The sequence below is a fragment of the Ascaphus truei genome, chromosome 3, assembly GCF_040206685.1.
Source record: "Ascaphus truei isolate aAscTru1 chromosome 3, aAscTru1.hap1, whole genome shotgun sequence".
Taxonomy (NCBI): Eukaryota; Metazoa; Chordata; class Amphibia; order Anura; family Ascaphidae; genus Ascaphus; species Ascaphus truei.
The window spans coordinates 78,364,273-78,384,434 of NC_134485.1; the positions used below are offsets into that span (position 1 = coordinate 78,364,273).

Below are 20,162 nucleotides of genomic sequence, written 5' to 3' on the forward strand. Positions count from 1 at the left end.
AAGCGGAACCGGCGATTTTCAGCGTGTGCGCATACCGGCAATTTCCTTCTGCGCGTGCGCACCCTCGGCAACCCCCCGTTCTGCGCATCCTTCTCGGTACCACCGTATGGGTGGATCACCGAAAAGCGGGGCCTTGCTGTATCTACATGTTGACTGCTCAGTTGGATAAGGAAGCAACAATGTACAGATGCTTTTTAATACTGTAGGCCCAATTGCAATAACATTACAAATTAGGACTGTGGAATCAACCAGAACACTCCTGAGACAAGGCAACAACTCCTACTATTCTATCCAGTCGTGTGTTTGATGCATGAGATGCTTAAAATATGGGAAATTATGATTGCCAGAATCAGCTCAGTGTGCCAGGATCTAAATGCAGCTGCAGCTCCAGAGCTACCACCAAAGGCCCTGAGGCACCCATTTTGTCCACAATTCACAGAGATTACGTTTCTTAATATTCACAAGCATCATAAAAAAGTTTTGTTACTGTCATTTATGATAAAAGAGCAGAAACACCTTTGTTTTATGAGGTGATAATGCATTTCACATACAGAATGCAGAAACTCAAGTCTCCTATTCTCACTTAAGACATAGGCCATATTTGTGGTGGTGGTGGGGGGGGAGGGGGCGGGGGCGGATACTATGCAATAAGACACATAGCCCCAAACGACACCGACCAAATGGACTGCAAAGTGTCAGCATTATTTGCATAGCACCACTTAAAGCTGCAGTTCAGGCAATATCCTGCATGTGTGATTTTTTTTAATAAATCAGTTCTGTAGTAAGAAAAAATACTTTTAGCATTTTCTGTTTTAAAAAACAACAACTTTGAAAGACCATTTTTCTTGTATTCTATTTTAACAAGCATGCCTGTTCCTAGAGCAACCATTTACATTCCCCATATTTAAAGATGTCGCCAAACTTTGCCGATCAATAGACGGAGAACGCATTAACCGGCAGCTATGCAGTTCTTTAGGTAAGTAGAGATTGCCCACATGAAACTATTGAAGTAAAAAAATAAATAATAATAAAAAAAAAACGGGAGCCTGAACTGCAGCTTTAAGAAATGTGTCCAATATTGCCTTTTCTTCTCTATTTCTCTTGGCTGTTAACATATGTATACAATGTATACAATGTATACAATATCTGCTAGTAATGGCTTGTTTTAAAGGGGCAGTCCTTCCCAGGTACAAATTCCGCTAGTGACAGCAGCATGTTCGGCAGGTTACGTATGTAAGCGATTGGCACCTTAAGAAAATCAGACAAGTATAAGCATGTAAAATAATTTTTTCAACTTTTAATGTTTGTGTTTTTTACCGAATCTCTTTTTGGCTAACAGTGTTTTAAAACTGTGTATATGAAGTCCAATGTTATCCCAGTTTGTTTTCTTTTGTTGATTTGTGTAAGTTATTATGTTGCCATTCACCATTGATAAAGAAAACAGACCAAAAAAAGTTAAAAAACCAAACAAAAAAAAAAAATCTCAAAGAAGTTTGAATATTTATAGTCCATTACATTGATAAGTTTAAAATGAAAAACAAAAAAAAAAAAAAAAACTGTGTTTGCCCACTATGTGGGACTGCCCCTTTAAAATAGCCACGAATACAAAACCAGCATTAACAGTTGCAGGAATAGCAATTTAAGATCTCAGCTCTGTATCTCAATTGTGCATAAATAACATAGAAAGAAGAGTACTTTGATTGGTCTGGTTAAAAACATTTTGTGGGTGTGTATTCAAAGAAATAATTTGAGAATTAATCCTAGACCAAATAAATTAAAACATGTTGCTGCTACAGGGGCTTTAGAACTTGTTTTAAGCATTGCATCGCAGCCCGCTCTGGCCCAGATTCACTTAACGGTGCTATGCATTAGCACACCTGCACTCCCATTCGTATAAATAGGAGTTAAGGCATGCTAAAGTGTAGCACCATTTAGTGAATCTGGGCCTCGTCAGCCAAAGTACTAAATAACGTCACAGTGGACAGGGCCCACTGGAATGAGTCCTGCACAGCCTCAATACTGTGCTAACATAAGAAACGGACAATATTCTGGGTGAGTTTTAGAAGAGAGAGATATTACAATTCCTTTATTCCTAAACCCCCTCTTTGAATAGACATCTTGAAATCCTGCCCCCCGATAAAGAAAACATAGCCTCTGGCTGTAAAATTGGGAGCAGCTATCAGTAACGGACCTCTGACAGAAATACATGACACGTAATGCTAGAATGTGGATGGACATTTCCCCACGTGCAAAATAAAAAAATAATGAAGAATGGTCAAGAAAAGCAAAAAAAATGAAAAACAATAATACATAAGTCAAAATAAAATGAAATCATGTTAAATAAATAAAGTGTTCACTATTTCCATTTTTTTTTTTTTAGGCAAGCATAATAATCTCTTCAAACATAGACAGTGGAAAAACGTGACCGTGGCAAACGCGTCGCAGTGATTCATTTTCCCGCCCAAAAAGTTTCCCCCTGCTATTTTATTAACAGTAATGTTTCCGGAGTATCATTATAACAAAAATCACAGTGATCAGATGCTGTAACAATGAGGGACAGGAATGTTTACCAAAATATATTTATACCTAAAAATAAATACCTATGTTTACATACATGTGTATACATACACATATGTAAATGGATAATAGAGCTATTTATGGATTCGTATAAATGCTTTTGATTGAAGGATTTCAATGAGAAAAATCACTAACCAGAAGTTGAGCCGTGTGCGTTTGTGATTAAACATATAACAAGTGTGGCGCTGAAACGTGTGTGCAATTCTTTGATGCTAATTCTTAGTTAGGGATAGACGGAGAGCTGGTAAAGTGGCCAGAGAAAGGATGCAGACATTACCCCTCGTTCATTGATTGGCCGAGGTTCCATGCCCATTGGAAGTACTATCTGAGAGTCTGTCTGAGCTGGACGTTCTGATCTACAAAAAAGATCCATAATCCCTACTTGCTGTTGGTGACTTTCCATCTCCAGGTTTTGGAAATCTCAGCTCACACGTGCTTCCCATAAAAGCACGTAACGTCCGTGCTCACTATAACTTTCACCTCGCTGGAGGTTTATGTATCGCCACCTGCAGCACTGCTCCAAAAACAGGGGCAAACCGCCCCATTTTGATTTCGGTTGTCTCAAACTGCTCCGTTGTTTGCGTCACTTGTGCCAGTGTGCGATTTGGGAAGTGGTCAGAGCAGTGAGGGGTTGTGTGTGAAATAAAGGCACCGGGGCTGAGGGGGCGTTATACTCACGCGCTCCCATGAGATCTGCGTCAAATGTGAGCACGATGAACATCTGATACGTACTGTAGATCTCTGATGCAAACGGAAACATTTTGCTGTGTTTTGGAACAAATTGCAGCATCTTTATACATATCCCCCACTGAGTCAAAGGAGGATCATTATTAAACTGCGATAGTGCCCGTTGGGGCATTATAGCACAGAAATTCTAATTTCACTCAATGCTTGATTGTGCCCTGATTGGCACTATTGCAGTTTAAGGAGTATCCCCCAAATGCTCTTACTTACATGGATTTAACTCCTAATCCAGTGTAACCAATGTAACACTAAGGCTGCGCTTCTAGTGCCGGCGACAGCGACGGTGACGTCAGGCTGCGGTCACTGGAAAAATCAAATTGAGATGACTTCCAGCGATCGTGACCAAGCCGTCGCTGTGTCGTGCTTACGCACGCGGCGGCGGCAATGCAGTTGTTTTGCCGCTACGTCACGTCGCCGGCACTATAAGCGCAGCCTTAGAAGTATACAAATGAGACACTTCCACCCTTTGCATGTTCATATAAATATAGACGTGTATGGAATTACAAAGCGTTGAAGTCCAAAATGGAAACATTGCACCTACCCAACATAAAAAAACACAAAAAACAGGTTATTAGAAGCAAATAAGGTATTTAAAGAGCATAACTACTACTCTGTATGGAACTGCAAATTAATCTGATTCAAATATTAACTTTGTTAATAAATAATGTTTACTTTAATATACTTTTTTGGGGGGGTGGGGAGGGGGGGGGACTTTCATGCATTGATTAAGATTACTGACTAGTAACAAATACACAGAAGAGAATTAGTTAAAGTTTCTCATCAATCTGCGGGTTGTGTAAAATATAATACCAGCTTTTCTATACGGTGTCATTTTGCAATGCTATATACAGCTATTCGTTATTTGTAAAACAGGGCAGTGAAATAAAATGCCCATAAGAAAATGGTAGCAATGTTGGTGTACCCAGCCACTGCCAAATGTGCCTACAACACTATTGGCAAATCTGGAGTAACACTGGAGCATAGAATGTATCAAGATACTTTGCTATGTCATGTGGGAAAATGTTGCACATCAAAAATCTAAATAAATCTGAGATACTAATACTGGTGCTCTCTAAGGCTGTGTCCATAGAAAGGCAGACCGCGCTGACGCATCCGCACGCTGCGCGATCAGACTGCCTAAAGGCAGTGATCGCGTCTATACAGCGTGCGTGCGCGGAAGCGCGATGCACGTGAAATCAGTCAAAACTGATTTCTCGCGCGATAGGGCTGTCACGTGAGCGGTTCCCCCAATGAGGGCGAACCAGCTCCGGGACGTCACTGGCCCGCCCGTAGACACGCCTCCGCACGGCTGCTGTGTCTATAGACGCAGCCTAAGGCTTCGCTTAAAGTGCCGGCGACGTCAGGCTGCAGTCGCTGAAAAAATCAAATTGAGATGACTTCCAGCAATCGCGACCAAGCCGTCGCTCCGACGCGTCACACTTACTATTAGGCACGCGCCGGCGGCAATGCATTTGTTTTGACGCGATGTCACTGTCACTATAAGCCCAGCCTTACTTGATGAGGGAAGGCCCGCTGCAATCCAAGTACAGGATACACAAGAAAGGAAGAGGTAGAGGCTCCACGGATTTTATAAATGCAATAATGTATTGAAGCCAAATAAAGTGTCCAACGTTTTCGGCTGTCACGGCAGCCTTTGTCTGCCACGCCACTCCTTGACAAAGGCTGGACACTTTATTTGGCTTCAATACATTATTGCATTTATAAAATCCGTTGAGCCTCTACCGCTTCCTTTCTTGCGTATCCAGATACTTTGCTGCCGCTTTGCCCTGGTTTGAGATTTAGGAAGCATCAGTAGAAGTTACCAAATATTATCGGTAGATCAAATGTTGTGTCTTTGTAAGCTTTCTGGCTAACAATCCATATCAGGCGTCAGAAACCACGGAGCCAAGTGTCTTCCATTTCACACGACTTTGAGCAAATATGGCGCAGTGCATCATAACCTACTTTAATTTGCGTTGATACGTTAAACTGCGATAGTGCCAATCGTGGACTTTAATGGGAGTTCCTGTGCGATAGTGCATCGATCGGCACTATTGCAGTCGAAAGGATAACCCCAAGCCCACAGCCTTCAATTATATGCAGTGCTACAACGGCTTGTTGAAAATAATGTCGTGAAATACCGACTTTAAAATTCAAACTACATTTTAACACTGGCTCTAAAAATGCAACAATGCATATATTTAAAGACAATTGAGGTGTGCAAGTAAAAAATCTCCCAACATGCCTCGATTAGAAAAAAAAAACACGTTTTGTGAAAGAAAAAGAATACAAATATAAGAAAAACACGTTTAAAAAATAAAATAAAGAATATTGGCACAAACTCCATGGCAAAGGTGGTCCACTTTAAAAGAGGAATTTTCAGTGCGTGCAGTTAAAATGTTATGGATTTTTTTTGCTGGCTTTTCATACCTTTGCTTCACAGATCTATCTCTAGTCGTTCTAGAATTCTAAGCCCTTCTGCTCTGGTCTTTACGAGCTCTAGAATGCCGCAGTGGTCTAGTTTTTCTCCCTGCTGGGCCGGCTGGTGACCCATTTCTAGTGCTTCCACGGTCACCACCAAAGAGGATTGGCAGTTTAGTAAGCGAGGATGCCTGGTGCAGAAAGGCAAGGTCCAATATTTACTAAAGACGTTTTCTGCCATAGGACACCTTCAGGCGCTGCAGGACAACCTTACAGCCCACTGACTTCAATGCTTCATAAATATGGCCCAATATGAGCTCTAATATGCCCTGGAGAAGATATAATGACAAAATGGCGGACACAGGGCATTGCTGTTACTTGGACCAGAAAGAGGGGGGGGGGAGGCCGGGGGAACAAAAACAAAAAAAACCACTGGGACAATTTAGACGTGTGACGCTTTTGTACTAAAACCGTATATGTGAAAACGGCAGCTCAGCATGTAACCTGACCGATCAGAGCCCAAGGATTTCCATCCCTGCCCTCTGACCACACTCCAATGGTTCATAATCACAAAGTCATAGTGGTCCTCAAAAGCAAAAGGAATTCATGCATTCAGGGTCAATATGTCCATCCTTTCGTGAAGAAAAGTAAGAAACGTGGGTTCATCTATTTGCTGCTGAAAAGGCCGTCAATGTATTAATGTTTAAGCACAATGCTGGCCTTCCTGGCACCAAAGAGATTCATTCAGGATATCAGATTTATTTCTTCCTCTGCTCATGCTCCCAAAAAGAAAAGGATGATAATAATGTGTTTTTTTTTTATTATTGGTATGTGTGTCTTGCAGCAGTCACCTCAATAAAGGCGCCCAACCAGTGCTATGCTTACGTCACCCACTTTATATGCCTTATTCCCGACAGAGGTCATCAATTTGTATTCTATGAAGCAACACATTAAAAAAATAATGATTCCCCCCCCCACCTCCCCCCTAAAAAAAAACAACAACATAAAATAGAATTAAAAAAAAAAAAATGTGGGTGGGGTAGAGGACAGAAATGAAAGTCTTATTCCGTTATTCACTGATTACAAGAGGAGGAAGTGAAAAAGTCAGTATGAACGTCTGCCATCGAGACAATGAGAACAGTGACATTCCAGCGCACCATGCCCTGTGTTTTTGTTACAGAAGAAGGCCCAGGGAATGGGCCTTTTCCAAAGCCGCGGGCAATGCGGGTTACTATAACCCTGTTTAAAGAGCATCTGCCCTTCTCTTCCTTAGAACATGACTTGGTTGGAATGTATGGAGTTTCAGGAAAAGTTGCCCGCTGGATAACGTATTTACGGATTTAATTCAATCTTACTTTTTTAGATTTATTTATTTTGAGTGTTTAGGCTAGCTTCAAAGTGCTCACGGGAAACGATGGCATGGTTACCATAGTCACCGGGTTCAGGACTGTTTGCCCAACTAATTGGGGATGGTGGACCACCTGAGTGCCCACCGTAGGCTTTGCCATGACCGCCGGCTGGCCCAGGTTTGTGGTTCCATTGACTTGCGAGTGAGAGATGGTGTGAGCGATGTGGCTCATCATGGGCTGGCTGACTGTGACGGACTGGGGGTAGATGGGTAACTGCTGGCCAAGATGGGTCATGTGATTAATGGTGGCTGGGTGCACAGTGATGTGGCCAATTGGCTGAGCCGCAGTGGTGAGCTGTAGAGGGTTTGACGTGGAAGGGGCAATATGAGTGATGTGCTTGGTCTGCGGCCCCGGGATGACATGATTGAGAGTCTGGATGACGGAGGCGTGAGTGGTGGCCGTGTGGGCTATCACCGTTGACTGCACCGTGGAGGCAGCCACAATATGAGTCTGTGCCGGCAACAAGGCCTGAGGTGGGACCAGTGCTTGGTTGGAGATCTGAGGCTGTGCGTGAGGGGAGGGGACTTGTTTCTGCTGAATGGACACGTGCTGAGGCAGAACAGTGGAATGGTGATTGAGGGAAGCTGCACTGGGTGGTACCATCTTCAGAAGCTCAGGGTGCTGGCGTTTCGGCAGTGAGTTTACCGGCCTGTCGTCATCCATGTCCTCGTCAATATTGTCTTCACCCTCTGAAAGTCAAGAAAGACAAAAAATAGTATCAAGAGAATGCAGCAATCAAGCCTATGTCTAGTGACAAATATATACTGCGAATATAAAATCTATCATACCAAGGAAGCCTGGTAGTATTTAAAGCCGACAAAAAGAAAATGCAAAACATATTTAAGAACACCAAAGTTACACGTTAAGCCGGAAGTGTGTTACAAATCTCTTAGCCTACAGAGGAATATAGCACCCCAAAATGTATTCTATTTCTGCATTGTATACTTAGTAAATGAATCTTTCACAGAGGATAATAGCTGGGCGGTTTGATTTGTGTGCAAATCAATAATAGCTGGGCGGGCCTAACCACCTCCCCCCCTAACACCCCATCTCCCCATCCCCTGCTCCCTTGTGCTTCCTTTTGCCAACTAAGCCACAGGGATATTTAGGTTATGTGCCACCGGCAGTGGGAGAAAGTGGCTCGATCGCTCTCCACGGCCAGCATTACATGACTTCAGTGTTTCCACGGCAGAGCACAATAAGAGAATAGCGTGAGGAGCAGAATAATTTTCTAAAGGCATAACAACCCCTGCTCCCAGAACATCCAGGAACACTGAGGTCCTGCAGGGCAGAGGTAAGAAAGTAGGTTTAGGGCAGTGATTACCAGTCTTTTTTTGGTTAAGGAACCTTATAATTATATGGTGAAATTCTGTAGAACCCCAACCCTCTCTAATAGCGTGTCAGAGATCAAATGCATTGTAAGGAACCCCAACCCTCTCTAATAGTATGTCTGAGATCAGATGCATTGTAAGGAACCCCAACCCTCTCTAATAGCGCGTCTGAGATCAGATGCATTGTAAGGAACCCCAACCCTCTCTAATAGCGCATCTGAGATCAGATGCACTGTAAGTTCTTCTGTATTTGGTTCAATTTTAAAATGGCCTGAAAATTGCAGGGAACCCATTAGGGATGTCCGGGAAACCCCTGTTGAAAAACACAATACAATAGGAGACAGAGCTGGGGAAGCAGAGAAAAGAATAGGGGAAGAAAAAGAGAAATAGAGATAGAGAGGGAGAGAGGCAAAAAAAAAAAGACGAAAAATAAGAAGAGTTGGAAACAATTGTAAATCACAGTTTAATGAATAATCCCCACTGAGGCAGGCAAGAAATGTTTTATCTATAAACAAAACTGGAACGTGAAGAAACCGTTGTTAGCCTAACTAGCGCCTGGGGACCTGCAATGTTTTGTCACTGTACAACCGACCCCACAGGCACTGGAGAGATCGTTGTATACAGTAGCTGTTACTGGTGGTGCTGTTAAACTGGAAGCTACTGCGTTGATGGGGTGAACTCTCTCTCAAAATTATTGGATCCACAATGTTGTTAAATTACGCAAATTAGAAAGTCACGTTCCTAATTTTCACAATCTTCCTGAACTGAATGATACAATTTTTGTCAGTATATATAATAACGTGTTATAAACGGTAGATGTTCACATCCTGAGAACGGACATGGCCATACATGCTGTAGAAGCAGTAAGCTTAGATTTGGCGGAAGGGATTTGAAAGTTAAAAAGCTGACAGTCACGGGAGTTATACTTTAATGAACCTACCCCATCGAACAGCAGGCGGGTGGTATTTAGAGCAGTGGCGGCTGTGGTGTGATTTTTCTGGCATACAGATGTAGCACGGCTTACTGTCCTCAGTGTCGCGGATGTACAAGCGAAACTCTGCGGCGATGGGGACAGTGCTGCCACCTTGGAGCTGCGCGTTGGGGGAGGCTCCATGCTTCTGAATGGGAACCTTGGGTGTCGTGATCTGAGGAAACTAAGCTTTGCTACATCTGTACCACTCATGTTTTGTGGCCTTAGACAGCTGGTGGCAATGATTTATATTACACAATGTGAATGGTCGAGTGGGTTAAGCTGAAAGGGCTTAAATGAAGCTGAGGACAACCTACTGCCCTCATGTCCATATCCCGAGGCTCGCATTCATTTTGTATCCAGCCTCCCTGTTATATGACATGTGTAAAGGTACCTGAGGCCGTGGAGGTAGAGGCCTGGTCATCCTCAGGCTGAACGGTCTGACGGACAATTCTATCGATCTCCAAGATGTCCATCCACTGGCTGAGCTCGTTCTTCAGATCCGCCAGCCGCTGCTGCGTCGCAATCTTCTCCCGCGCCAGACGCTCCATCTCGTGCTCGTATTCCTTCTCTTTCCTTTTCAAACTCTGAGGATCCAGCCAGGAAAAGAGAGAGAGAAATATGCTGCGTGACTTCCCTTAAGACTACACGTCACATGCTTTGCCGACAGCGATCTTACATATCGACAAAGAGCATTAGTTCAGTCACATGTGCACCAGAGAACAATGCGACTACAGCATGATTAAAAAAAAGAAACGCTGCTTCTAACGCAAACACGCGCCCGGCAACTTAAACATAAATAAAATACCATTTTCCTATTTACCTGAACTAAAAAGGACTCACAAAACAAACACAGTGACCAATAAGTCCCAATGTAAACCATTCGTTCTTTTAAAACGTTGACGGATTCATATTTTATTATTTTACACCCAGGACATACATACCTGAAAAAGAGAGATATCTCTCGGTGTATTTTTTCCTGGTCCAATATTTGATAAATCAGTCAAATAAAATGAGATAGAAGGAGAACCAGAGTTGAACGGAGGTGATATTTAGGGGCAAAAGATTTAGATAATTGGTTTTCAACCATTTAAAAAATGTATTGTCTATGGAACCTGCTACATTAAAATGACTGAAACATAATATACAGAAAAAATAATATTGCTGTTCTAGGGGGCCATATATTTTACATTAACTAACAGCTTATTATATTAGATTTACATTTTTTTTTACCATCCATAAAGAATTTCAAATTATTAAATAAAAAAAGGCAAATAATGACTATTTGGTCTGGAAGTGTAATATATCCACTATTACCAAATGTACTGGTGGAGCCGCTGGTATCTTCCTATCCCACACCAACTGCTTTAGACCAGGGGTGGTCAACTCCAGTCCTCAAGGGCCACCAACAGGTCAGGTTTTCAGGATATCCCAGCTTCAGCACAAGTGGCTCAATCAGTGGCTCAGTCAAAGACTGTGCTGAAGCAAGAATATCCTGGAAACCTGACCTGTTGGTGCCCTTGAGTACTGGCGTTGCCCACTTCTGCTTTAGATGACCCAACTTTTGTCCTACGATGCTAGTTTAGAATCGCACAGAACTAAGGAAAAAATGAAAATGTGCACAAAAAATAATATATATACACATTTTTTTAAAATAAAAGGCATGGACGTGGAACAGACGGAGTTATACTATGAAAAGAATATAAAAAAAAGCAGGACAGTGTCACAGATCCATGTGCATTTATTTGCTTGTACCGACAATAGTTGGATGACTGTACCTTTAAGAGACCCCCTCCCTCTTCCTCCACCCCCCTCCCTCCCCTTCTCAGAAGGGACACACGTGTCAGCAAACACGTCAGCCACCCCCCCCCCCTCCTTCCTTTTACGCTTTTTGCCGGGAAATGAAAACTAGACGGGTGCCCAGTCCCACCGCCCATAACCCCCACCCTCCCCTCTGCAAGCAGCGTGCATTCCATCCACGGCCCGCAGAGACAGCCGGCCACAAGCCGCCAGCCCATGTGCTCACAGCGGCACGCTGCGCATGGAGAGGGCGGCCTGCGGCCGGGGGCGCTCTCCCAGCGCGTCGCTGGACGGGGCGGGGGGAAGAGGGAAACGCAGGGAGAGACTTCGGGGGAAGAAAGGGAGACTGTGAAAAGTCAACAGCGAGAATAAAAACTTGGGGGGGAAAGAAAGGGTTAATAATCAGGCGTTTAACATAATCATTTCTATTTTCCGTTTGCCTCTTCCCTGCCAGGGGAGCCTGCCCATGTACTGCAGAGAAGCCACGTGGGTGAAGGAGCAGTTCCACTTGGCCGGGAACATATCTTCCATTCGCAGTAAAGTGGGGTGGGGAAAACCTACATTCCTTGCGGCCATAGGGGGTCTGGAAACCCATTGTAACTAAACGCCAGAACTACCCCACTGCATTCAATGCATTTTTTTAAATTGCTGTGAAAGTTGTGCAATACGTAAATGTTTGCGTAACTTCTGTTCAGGAATAACACACGCGCTCACACACACACACACGCCCAACTGCAACACGCCTTCCCCCCCCCCCCCATTTAATATGTGTATCAATACAATCCACACAATGATAAGTAATTAGCTAAGTTGATGATCGATCTGTGAAGATTCGGCCCGGGGGGAGGGGGGGTGTTCACTAAATGACTGCAGAGGACTATAGACATAGTATCTGTGACTTTCTAAATGGTTGCTATAGAAACAAAAAAGGCTTGTTACATTATAATACATTTAAAAAGTACTACAAGTATTTTCTCATAGCACAGTACTGATTAAAAAAAAAACACATGTAGGATATTGCTTGGTCTGCAACTTTAAGTTACATTTGTATTTTTATCATTCTCAATAGGGACTCCGCAAGCATTCACGGCTATGCAAATCGCACACGGAACCGCTATTACTGAACAAAGGTTATGCCAAAATGTAGGTAAAATGTGTAACTTTCACGTGACTTTTTTTTTTTACATGCTGGCCCTGCGATACAGTAAGCGCCGTACACACTGTAAGCGCCGTACACACTGCACACTGTGGCACTCAGTAACAGGCGCTACATCTGTAGCCGCACATAAGTCCCTGCTCCGTGGAGCTTACAATCTATGTTTTTGGTGCCTGAGGCACAGGGAGATAAAGTGACTTGCCCACGGTCACAAGGAGCCGACACCGGGAATTGAACCAGGTTCCCCTGCTTCAAACTCAGTGCCAGTCAATGTCTTTACTCACTGAGCCTCTCCTTCAGCTTTCTATGTATTACTTCGATGAGGTAAATAAATGGCATTCTATTGCCTGTAGCCATCTATGGCCCAAGTACGAATTGTGATAGAAGGATGAGAAAGCAAAGGGGTAGGTACTCACAGCTCTGTTAAATCTGGGTTACTAATGTGACATTAGCTAAACAGGTAACGTCCGTTAGTTTCCCTGGGTTTAACGGGTATCCACAAAGCTAAATATATGCAAAAATAATGGTCGTTAGTGACCACATTGGCATACGCTTAACACCATGTCAAGTTAGCACGGCCTTGTGTTAGCATCAAATTACATGGCCTGTCTTACCCAAACATGGCCTTACTTCTATCAGCTCCCTGAACAGGTGTTTATTAAAGTATTTTTTTTTTTAAAGGGGGGGGGAGGTGACAAGAGAGGAAAACAACCTAGTAAATAACAACATGCTGGTTAAATCATACCTAACTGTGGGTTTATACTAATCCAAACCCTGTGAAAGACCTATTCCGGGGCCTGGAGGTGAGTAACGCCAGCTTTAGCTCTGACCTAACTAACGTAACGTTAAATCCCTGCGTTACCTGTAACGGAGCTCTGAGGACAGGCGTTGTTAGAGTCAACGCCACTTTGCATATCATTAGCACTAATGTGATTGATCGTAACACAAGGGCTCGTTACGGCTGAAAACAACGACTTCTGAGGATCTACCCCAAAGACTATTGCACTGTGTTGCTCTGCATGTCTCCCGAAAATCAAAAGTTTATAATCATCACACACATCCAACCATTTAGAAGTGGATTTCACTTTGCAAACAGAGTCACCAAAAATATAATTATTTCTACATTACTGACCTCTACAGCAATGCCCCATGTGCCCACTTACCCCAATACCCGCTCCAACAATTAAAACAGTACTGCACCTTTCTTGCATGTTGAAACCTTAATTTTACAGGCCTTATACCTATGCCATGGTTTTCCATGCACCAAGAATTATGCTATATAATAATTGGATTTAGTTGTTTTACCCACTGTAAATTCAAATGCAATGTTTCCAGTTGCATTTTTTTGTACCCTTCTACATATTGTCTTGCTTTCTACATTTTTCATGGCACACGCGGCTTGAGGCTGTGACACGCCAGGGACTCCTGCTCCTTGTTATTGCTCTAGGTTACAGAGCAGAAGGGCAGGAATCGCGGAGAATCAATAAGGCAGATCTGCTTGTGCATTTATAAATCATCTCCGTTTGAGGCATTTTGCCAAGAGAAAACACACGGAGAATAGACAAAGTCAGGCCACACGCTTTGTCCCAATCCCTTTTGCTGCTTTATGTCAAACAGGGTCAGCAGGGTGCTGCACCGTGTAAGGGGTTTCCAGCTACAGTACGTGCGCGGGGGCTCCTCGTTGCAGTTCTTTCTAATTTGTATTCTGCAGGAGTAACTAGGATAATCTGGTCTCTGCTAAGGGGATTTATCAAACGTGTTGCAACATGCCAGGTCTTGCAATCAACCCATTACCCCCCTGAGACCTCAGAGTCTCCCCAACACGATAGCAGCCAAACTTATTAAACACAACGCACATTTTGCATAATGCAGGGAGGACAAGTTAAATTGTGTGTGCATATATATATATATTTATAAAATACATTATATATATATATACACACATATATCACACACACACACACACACACACACACACACACACACACACACACACACACACACACACACACACACACACACACACACACACACACACACACACACACACACACACACACACACACACACACACACACACACACACACACATTGTAGGATTCATAGATTACGAAAAAGCATATAATTCTGTCTACACCTTAGCGGTCCTGGGTGCATTAAGAAGACAGCGTGTTGAAGATGCGTACATTAATAATATAAACAACATTTACAAGAATGCCACATCACCCATTAGATTACATGACTACACAAGCAAGATAAGGATCTGCAAAAGGGAGTGTGGCAGGGAGACACCAGGTCACCAAAGCTTTTCACGGCAACACTTGAAGAATTGTTCAAGCTATTAGATTGGGAAGAAAAAGGTCTCAAAATCAACGGTGAATATTTGAGTCACCTACGATTTGCAGATGACATTGTTCTTTTTTGTCCAGAAGACTTCCAGCAACAAATTGGAGAACTCACTAAAGCAAGTAAGAATGTGAGCTTCAGCAAGACCAATGTGATGTTGAACAAATGTGTCAATCTGCAAAGATTGAAATAAATGAAATAGAACTAGGAGTAGTCAAAGACTATGTCTACCTTGACCAGCAAATAACAATGGATGGGAACCTTTGAATGAACTCAATAGGAGAATGAAGATGGGATAGAGGGCATTTGGAAGAAACAAGACAATACTTCCAGGGAACCTTCCAGTGTGCCTCAAGAAGAAAGTTTTCGACCAGTGTATCCTGCCCGTGCTCACGTATGGACGTGAAACTTGGACCCTAAATGTGAAGATAATTTATAAGCTTCAGACAATGCAAAGACGTATGAGAGATGTACGCTGTGTATTACCCGTAGAGACAGGAAAAAGAATGAATAGGTATGAAACCAAACGTCTGGGACATCATAACAAGGGTGAAGGAATTAAAATGGCAGTGGGCCGTACATATCACAAGAAGAAAGGCGGCCTCCCTAGCCATAGGCGGGGGGGCTTCATGACCGGGGGGGGTCTGGCCTTCCCCTCGCTGGCCCGCCCCCACACCTCCCTCCCCGGCCCAGGGGAGGAGTTCCCGAAAAGCCTTCTTAAGGCCAGGTTGGCGGGCAGCACGTCCTCTGCCCGCCAGACGATATGGACGTCCCTCTCCTCCCTGCAGGTTAAATTAAGGTAAGGCCCCGAAAGGGGGGTCAATCCCGGGCACTCCCCCCTCCTGTATAGCCGCGATTTTTGGAATCGGCGGTGAGGGGGGAGGCGGGATGCAGGGAGGAGAGGGACCCCGTAGTGTAGCTGTCCGTCCCCATCCTCCATCTGCGGCGCGCAGCATGGAGCTGGGGGGGCTGGACTTCCCCGGTCGGGAAGTAGGCGCTGGGTTGGCGGGCGGCGAGAGCATGGCTGGCCCCATGCTTGCCCATCCCATACTTGCCCGTTCTGGGCTGGTTGAGGGGGCTGGGGGAAGGCTGGGGCCGCGGTTAGAATTGCCTGGGCCGCATTGGTGGTTCAGTGGGGGCGCGGGGAGTCGTCCTCCGGCCCGCGATCACCAAGGAGCCTCCGGTGGGAATCGGGGGGGGGGGGGGGGGGGGGGGAGCTGTGACGGGGACAGCTGGTCACTCATGCCCCCGGTCCCAGGAGAGGTTGCGCAGGTTTCCTTCCCCAACCGTCCCGCATAAGGAGCAGGGAGGGGGGGGGAGAGCCTCAGTGCTGCGGCCTGGTCTGGCGGCTGCTCGCGGTCCGCTCGGGAGGGCAGAGGCGCGGCCTCATGCCTTCCCATGTGTAAACGCGGCTGGCGGGCAGGTTTCCACGCTTCGCGGGCAGTGGCCGCGCGGTAGGCGGTGTTCAGACCCCTTCCCCCAGCCCTCACAGATACCTCTGGGCTGTCGGCACGGGGGGTCTGGCGGTCGCTCGGGGGGCTGAGGCACGGCCCGAAGGGCACAGGCGCGGCCTCAGTCAGGTCCCCTCCCGGTCCCCGCGGCATTTCCCGCAGCAAAGGGGCATGCGGCGCTTGCTCTCCTCCACGTGCTCTCACGGTGGAGTGAAGGTGCATAGCGGTGGCCGGGGAGGGGGGGGGGGGGGGTTGGAGCGGCTGACCCCGCGGCCTCCCCTCCCACACCTGTGGATAAACCTTAAATTAATAAATAAATTATATGTGTTACATGGTATGGGTATGTGTGTGGTATGGTTATATATATATGTGTGGTATGGGTATATATATATGTGTGTGGTATGGGTATAAATGTGTGTGGTATGGGTGTATATATGTATGTATGTATGTATGTATGTATGTATGTATGTATATATATATATATATATATATATATATATATATATATATATATATATATATACATATGTGTGTGTGGGTATATATGTGGATATACGCATAGGTATTTATGGATGTTATGTGCAGGTATGTGGGTTTGTATGTAGATAGGTAAATACGTATGTATATGGGTATGTATAAATAGGTATATGCGTTGGTGGATATATATATATATATATGTATTTACAGTTTGTTAGGACGCGCAGACAGACATAGGTGTTTGTGCGGTTACGCATGGATATATGTATGTATATATGTATGTGTATATAGGCATGTATACGTAGGTGGATATATGTATATGCTAGGGCAGCCGCTCTTGGTGGTTGCGGCCCCGGCCCGGTAAGTGCGAGGGTGGAGGGCGGCCAAGGTTGGCGCTTCGGTCTGCTCCCGCAGTTCAAGTTTAGGTGCGGGGGACATACGCTGATGCGCTCGGGGCATGGGCAAGTGGGTGCCTGACTCTGCTCCCGGCGGCAGTTGCCCGCCCGCACAGGGGGACGGGGCAGATAGGCGGGCAAAAGCTTCCCATATGGGGGAGCGAACTCTGGTTGGCGGGGGAGCCTGCCCCCGCGGCATGTTGCAGGGTGCCTCCCCCCCTCTTATGGTCTCATACTCAGAATATGCTGCATTGGGAGTTATATGGTGTCAATAGAGCTCTTTATCTTGGGACATTATAAGCTATATAAATATACTCCTAGTAAATATTAGATAATTACTTGTGAATGGGAACCACAATGTTAAGCAGTTATGCATGGTTACTTTTATCTGGATTCCCCAATTACTTCATGTGGATGGGCGCATGTGGATGCGTGCGTGCGGAGGCGCATGTGTGGGTGGATAGGTGCGTGGGCATGGGTAGATGGACATATGGGTAGGCACATGGGGATGAATGTATATAGTCACAGTTGGGTGTATACGTGTGTAGGACATACTTGAAAACGAGAGGTAACTCTCAAGGTATTACTTCCTGGTAAGATATTTTATAACTAAATAAATGCACGTAGATGTGTAAGCTGGTGTAGAGGCACGCATAGATGGGTACGGGGGGGCACGCGTAGACGTGTGTGTATGGGAACACGGGTGCATGTATGGGCACGCGTGTGCGTGTATGGGCACGCGTGGACGTGTTCACGTGGACTTGTATGGGCACGCGTGGACTTGTATGGGCACACGTGGACGTGTATGGGCACACGTGGACGTGTATGGGCACACGTGGACGTGTATGGGCACACGTGGACGTGGATGGGCACACGTGGACGTGGACGGGCACACGTGGATGTGTGCGGGTGTGTATGGGCACACGTGGATGTGTGCGAGGGCGTATGGGCACACGTGGATGTGTGCGAGGGCGTATGGGCACACGGAGAGGGGTTCATATGGGCGCGCGCGTGTATGGGCACGTAGATGCGCGCGTGGGTGTATGGGCGCGCTTGTGTATAGGGGCACACGTAGATGTGCGCGTGTGTATATGGGCACACGGAGATGCGCGCGCGTGTGTGTATAGGGGCACACGGAGATGTGCGCGTGTGTATATGGGCACACGGAGATGCGCGCGTGTGTGTATATGGGCACACGGAGATGCGCGCGTGTGTGTATATGGGCACGCGGAGATGCGCGCGCGTGTGTGTATATGGGCACACGGAGATGCGCGCGCGTGTGTGTATATGGGCACGCGGAGATGCGCACGCGGGTGTATATGGGCACTCGGAGATGCGCATGCGTGCGTATAAGGTCACACGGGGATGCGCGCGTGTGTATAAGGTCACACGGAGAGGCGCGCGCGGGTGTAAGGTCACATGGAGATGCGCGCGTGTGTATAAGGTCACACGGAGATGCGTGCGGGTGTATAAGGCCACACGGAGATACGCGCGTGTGTGTATAAGGTCACACTGAGATGCGCGCGTGTGTGTAAGGTCACACTGAGATGCGCGCGTGTGTATAAGGTCACACGGAGATGCGCGCGTGTGTATAAGGTCACACGGAGATGCGCGCGTGTGTATAAGGTCACACGGAGATGCGCGCGTGTGTATAAGGTCACGGAGATGCGGGCGTGTGTATAAGGTCACACGGAGAGGCGCGTGTATAAGGTCACACGGAGATGCGCGCGTGTGTACATGGGCAGACGGAGATGCGCGCGTGTGTACATGGGCACACGGAGAGGCGCGCGAGTGTACATGGGCACACGGAGACCCGCGCGTGTGTATATGGGCACACGGCGATGAGCGCGCACGTATGGGCGCACGGAGAGTCGCGCGTGTGCATGGGCACACTGAGAGGCGCGCGTATGGGTACACTTGGGGGCGCGTAGGGACATACGTAGAGGCGCGTTACTGTGGTTATAATAACGAATAACATAACATGCATGGCGCTGTAGGGGCAGGGGGGACAGGTACGATTATAGTCGTGCCACGTGTTGGTGGCGAACTGGTTTGAATGCAGGGTAGAGGAACGTTTATTGTTTTGAGTGATCTCGTCTACCTCTGTCCAGCCAGGTGGCATACTCTTTTTAAAATTTGTTTAGCAGCAATTTGCACAGCATTTCCCGGTGTGCCCACTAATGGCCGGCGCTGTTGGTCTATGAGCCAGGCTGTTGGTCTGGATTCAATAAACTTGAGTAGATGAAGGAGAGAAAGGACCCAATTTAGCACTCGAGTTCACACTCTGTGGTGTTTAGTGATTGAATTAAAAACATGATCTTTATTAAACAACATATAAAAAAAAGGTCCAACGACGTACTGAAGGTGAGTTGATCCTAAATATAGAAAGCCATATTGGCTCTGGATCAAAAAAGTTAATATGTGCCAGATGGTTTTAATAAACCACTGGTACTGTTGCAACACAGTGATCCTAATGCGAACCTGTGTAGTAGGTGATTGAAACAGGGGTGTCCGGGTAAGTACTGGGATTGCAGGTCACAGTATCATAGTAATTCTGTATAAGATGTGACCCAACTGATAAACATAAAAACAAATATACCATGTATATCAGTATTGGTATTGCTTGATCAGCTATGCTTCTCTGTGATAGTTAGTATGCCCCTATCAGTGACACATGACCTGAGGTAACCCTCTGGATATTGTACTCCTGGGTGTATATACCTGTGTTAACCAGCGTGGTTCTAGTCAGAGAGTGATATCCTGGCTATGGTTGTAACAATAGGTCAGTATCCCAGTGTGGGAGACACTGATAGTAGGGGCAGGTAGGTAACTCTTTTAATAAGGGTTTTTAAACAGAGAGCTGCGTGATTGTAGAAGCTGAAGTGAACCTCACGGATGTGCAGCAGCACACCAACGCGTCAGAGCAGCTATGGTGTACTGCAGGTGAGGCTGCTCAGTGCTAAGATACCGGAGCACTATCCCTAAAACCACTTTGAAGAGGCTAACAGTGACCGTCGGGGCACTTATAGCCTATGTGAAACTGCACTCGCAGACTACCGCATTAACTCGCGGTCACACAGATACA

General features: G+C 45.8%; 1 protein-coding gene across 2 annotated transcripts in view; it reads right to left on the reverse strand.

Annotated features, from left to right (window-relative positions):
* Nucleotides 1-2,057: 2,057 nt before the first annotated feature.
* The window catches only part of MNT (MAX network transcriptional repressor), a 108,509-nt gene continuing 90,404 nt past the window's right edge, over nt 2,058-20,162 (reverse strand). For both annotated transcript variants that reach the window (XM_075594366.1, XM_075594367.1), the window contains 2 exons: nt 9,847-10,039; nt 2,058-7,840 (listed from right to left, as the gene is read on the reverse strand). In XM_075594366.1, the coding sequence (XP_075450481.1) occupies nt 7,125-7,840; nt 9,847-10,039 (909 nt within the window). In that variant the 3' untranslated portion in view covers nt 2,058-7,124. The remainder of the gene's footprint in view (nt 7,841-9,846; nt 10,040-20,162) is intronic.